Source organism: Crocuta crocuta, unplaced genomic scaffold, assembly GCF_008692635.1.
Source record: "Crocuta crocuta isolate KB4526 unplaced genomic scaffold, BGI_CrCroc_1.0 scaffold737, whole genome shotgun sequence".
Lineage (NCBI taxonomy): Eukaryota > Metazoa > Chordata > Mammalia > Carnivora > Hyaenidae > Crocuta > Crocuta crocuta.
Genome location: NW_027527804.1, coordinates 1812277 through 1814213, shown reverse-complemented (window position 1 = coordinate 1814213; position 1937 = coordinate 1812277). Strand labels below are relative to the sequence as shown.

The window sequence follows — 1937 nt, the reverse complement described above, 5'->3', positions numbered from 1 at the left end:
GCTAGTTATACTTGATTCTTAAACACATTGAGGAATTTAAATGTTTGCATTCTGTCTCCCAACTAAACTTTTAGAGTCTCAATCCCCAAAAACTGAGGGTAAGTAGGCAAAACTCTCCCTCTATTTATGCGTCTCTCAACCTCTCTATATTACTAATGTAATATTGAGACCAGATATTTTAAGTTTAAGATAGATACAGGACTAACAATAATGCTTCACTAAGATTTATATTGGCTTTTATACTAACCTTCCTGTATTCAGTTGAACAGATCACAAGAGCAAGTCATTTTTGGGAGATGGGCATGGAGGAGGGCACTTGTGGNGTTTCCTATAAATTGAAATAGGACAAGTGCTAAATTCCGTCACTAGTTCAATGGGACACTTGACAAGCACAACAAACAAGAACTGCAAATGATTTTAGAATCAGAATGGGCTTGTTAGGAAATAGAACTGTCTTCCTCTGACACAGATTTGTAATGGATTAGACTTTCTAGTAACCAAGTCATGCTTCAAGGCTTGAAAATAGGGACAATAGTCCTAATTTTTCCATTTACCCTAAGGAAATTATTTATTTTTTCAGTCTTCTGGGTGAGGTGATAGCTTTACCAGACACATTTCTGTTGGATGTGGCAACATTTAAACACATAAAACTTGTGTTTTTCAAACCAATTTTTATTCTGACTTTAGGACACTTTGGCATCCATTCCTTCTGGCCTTTCTTTTTCCTACCTTCAAACTTGTGTATTTTACTGCTTAGGTCCCCCTGGATTACCTGGCCCTTCAGGGCAGAGTATTATAATCAAAGGAGATGTTGGTCCACCAGGGATCCCAGGCCAGCCTGGATTAAAAGGTCTACCAGGACTACCAGGACCTCAAGGTTTACCAGGTACCTTTGAAGATCATCGTTCTAAGCCTTATCTGTTTGAGAACATTTCCCTAGTTCTCCTGTTACTTGTCAGAGTTCATCTCTGAGAGGAGGAGTCTCAAAAGCTGGTGTAATAGCAGACTGCCACAGGTCCCATCTCCAGTTTTCTTGAAGATGTTCATTTCTCATGTCCTAATCTCCTTTACTCCCAGTCTGATCTCTCCTAGCCAGTTCCTCTGGCTATTCCAATTTGAACAATTAGGTTGATGTTGTTACAAATTTTGTGAAGAAATAAAAATGCATTCAAGATCTGGTGCTTTCTGTATCCCAACCACCAGAAGGATACAAAGCTAATTTGGTGGACTGTCAGCTCCCTACTGTGAGACCTCATGCTTTTTAAACTAAATCCTGTCTAGTTAGCCATTTGACTCTATGCTTGCAGCCAACTTTGATTATAAAACAAAGCTAGAAACTAACTTCAGTCTTTCTCACTTACAAAGTGATTATTTGTCAGTCTTTCCATAAACTAAGTGAACCAGGCAGTAACAACTCCCACCTGTGGTGAGACAGATACCAAAAGTCAGGCCTTGCCCTCCTATTTTGTTCTGAGGGAAAGACACAACTCCTATACTATGGAAATCTGTAGAGACAAACTGATCATTTAAAACTAAAGCTAAATCCTTGTCTCCTTTGTTTGTCCCAGGCTTGAGTTATTCCTTCATGTATCTGGATTGAAGACAAGACCAGATTATGAATTTAGTGACACTGAAGGACCTTAAATTTCCTGTATCTGCCTGGATATGGAATTATACCCATATGTGAAGACCCATTTTTTTCCCCTTAGGTCCAATTGGCCCTCCAGGAGATCCTGGACGCAATGGACTCCCGGGCTTCGATGGTGCAGGAGGGCGCAAAGGAGACCAAGGTCTGCCAGGCCAGCCAGGTGAGACAAGTAGAATAATGCTGCCGATAGTAGTCTCAAGTCTGAGACACCCGTACACATATGGTGTCCAATTGGAGCTGTGAGAGTTTTCTCTTGAAAGAATGAAGCTAGCTGGTGAATCTGTTGCTG

The 1937-nt window shown here is 40.5% G+C and overlaps 1 protein-coding gene across 1 annotated transcript in view; it reads left to right on the top strand.

The window, feature by feature from the left end:
* The window catches only part of COL4A5 (collagen type IV alpha 5 chain), a 227462-nt gene that overhangs the window by 215363 nt on the left and 10162 nt on the right, over positions 1-1937 (top strand). The window contains exons 45-46 of the mRNA XM_077773807.1: positions 699-886; positions 1710-1808. Of these exons, the coding sequence (XP_077629933.1) occupies positions 699-886; positions 1710-1808 (287 nt within the window). The remainder of the gene's footprint in view (positions 1-698; positions 887-1709; positions 1809-1937) is intronic.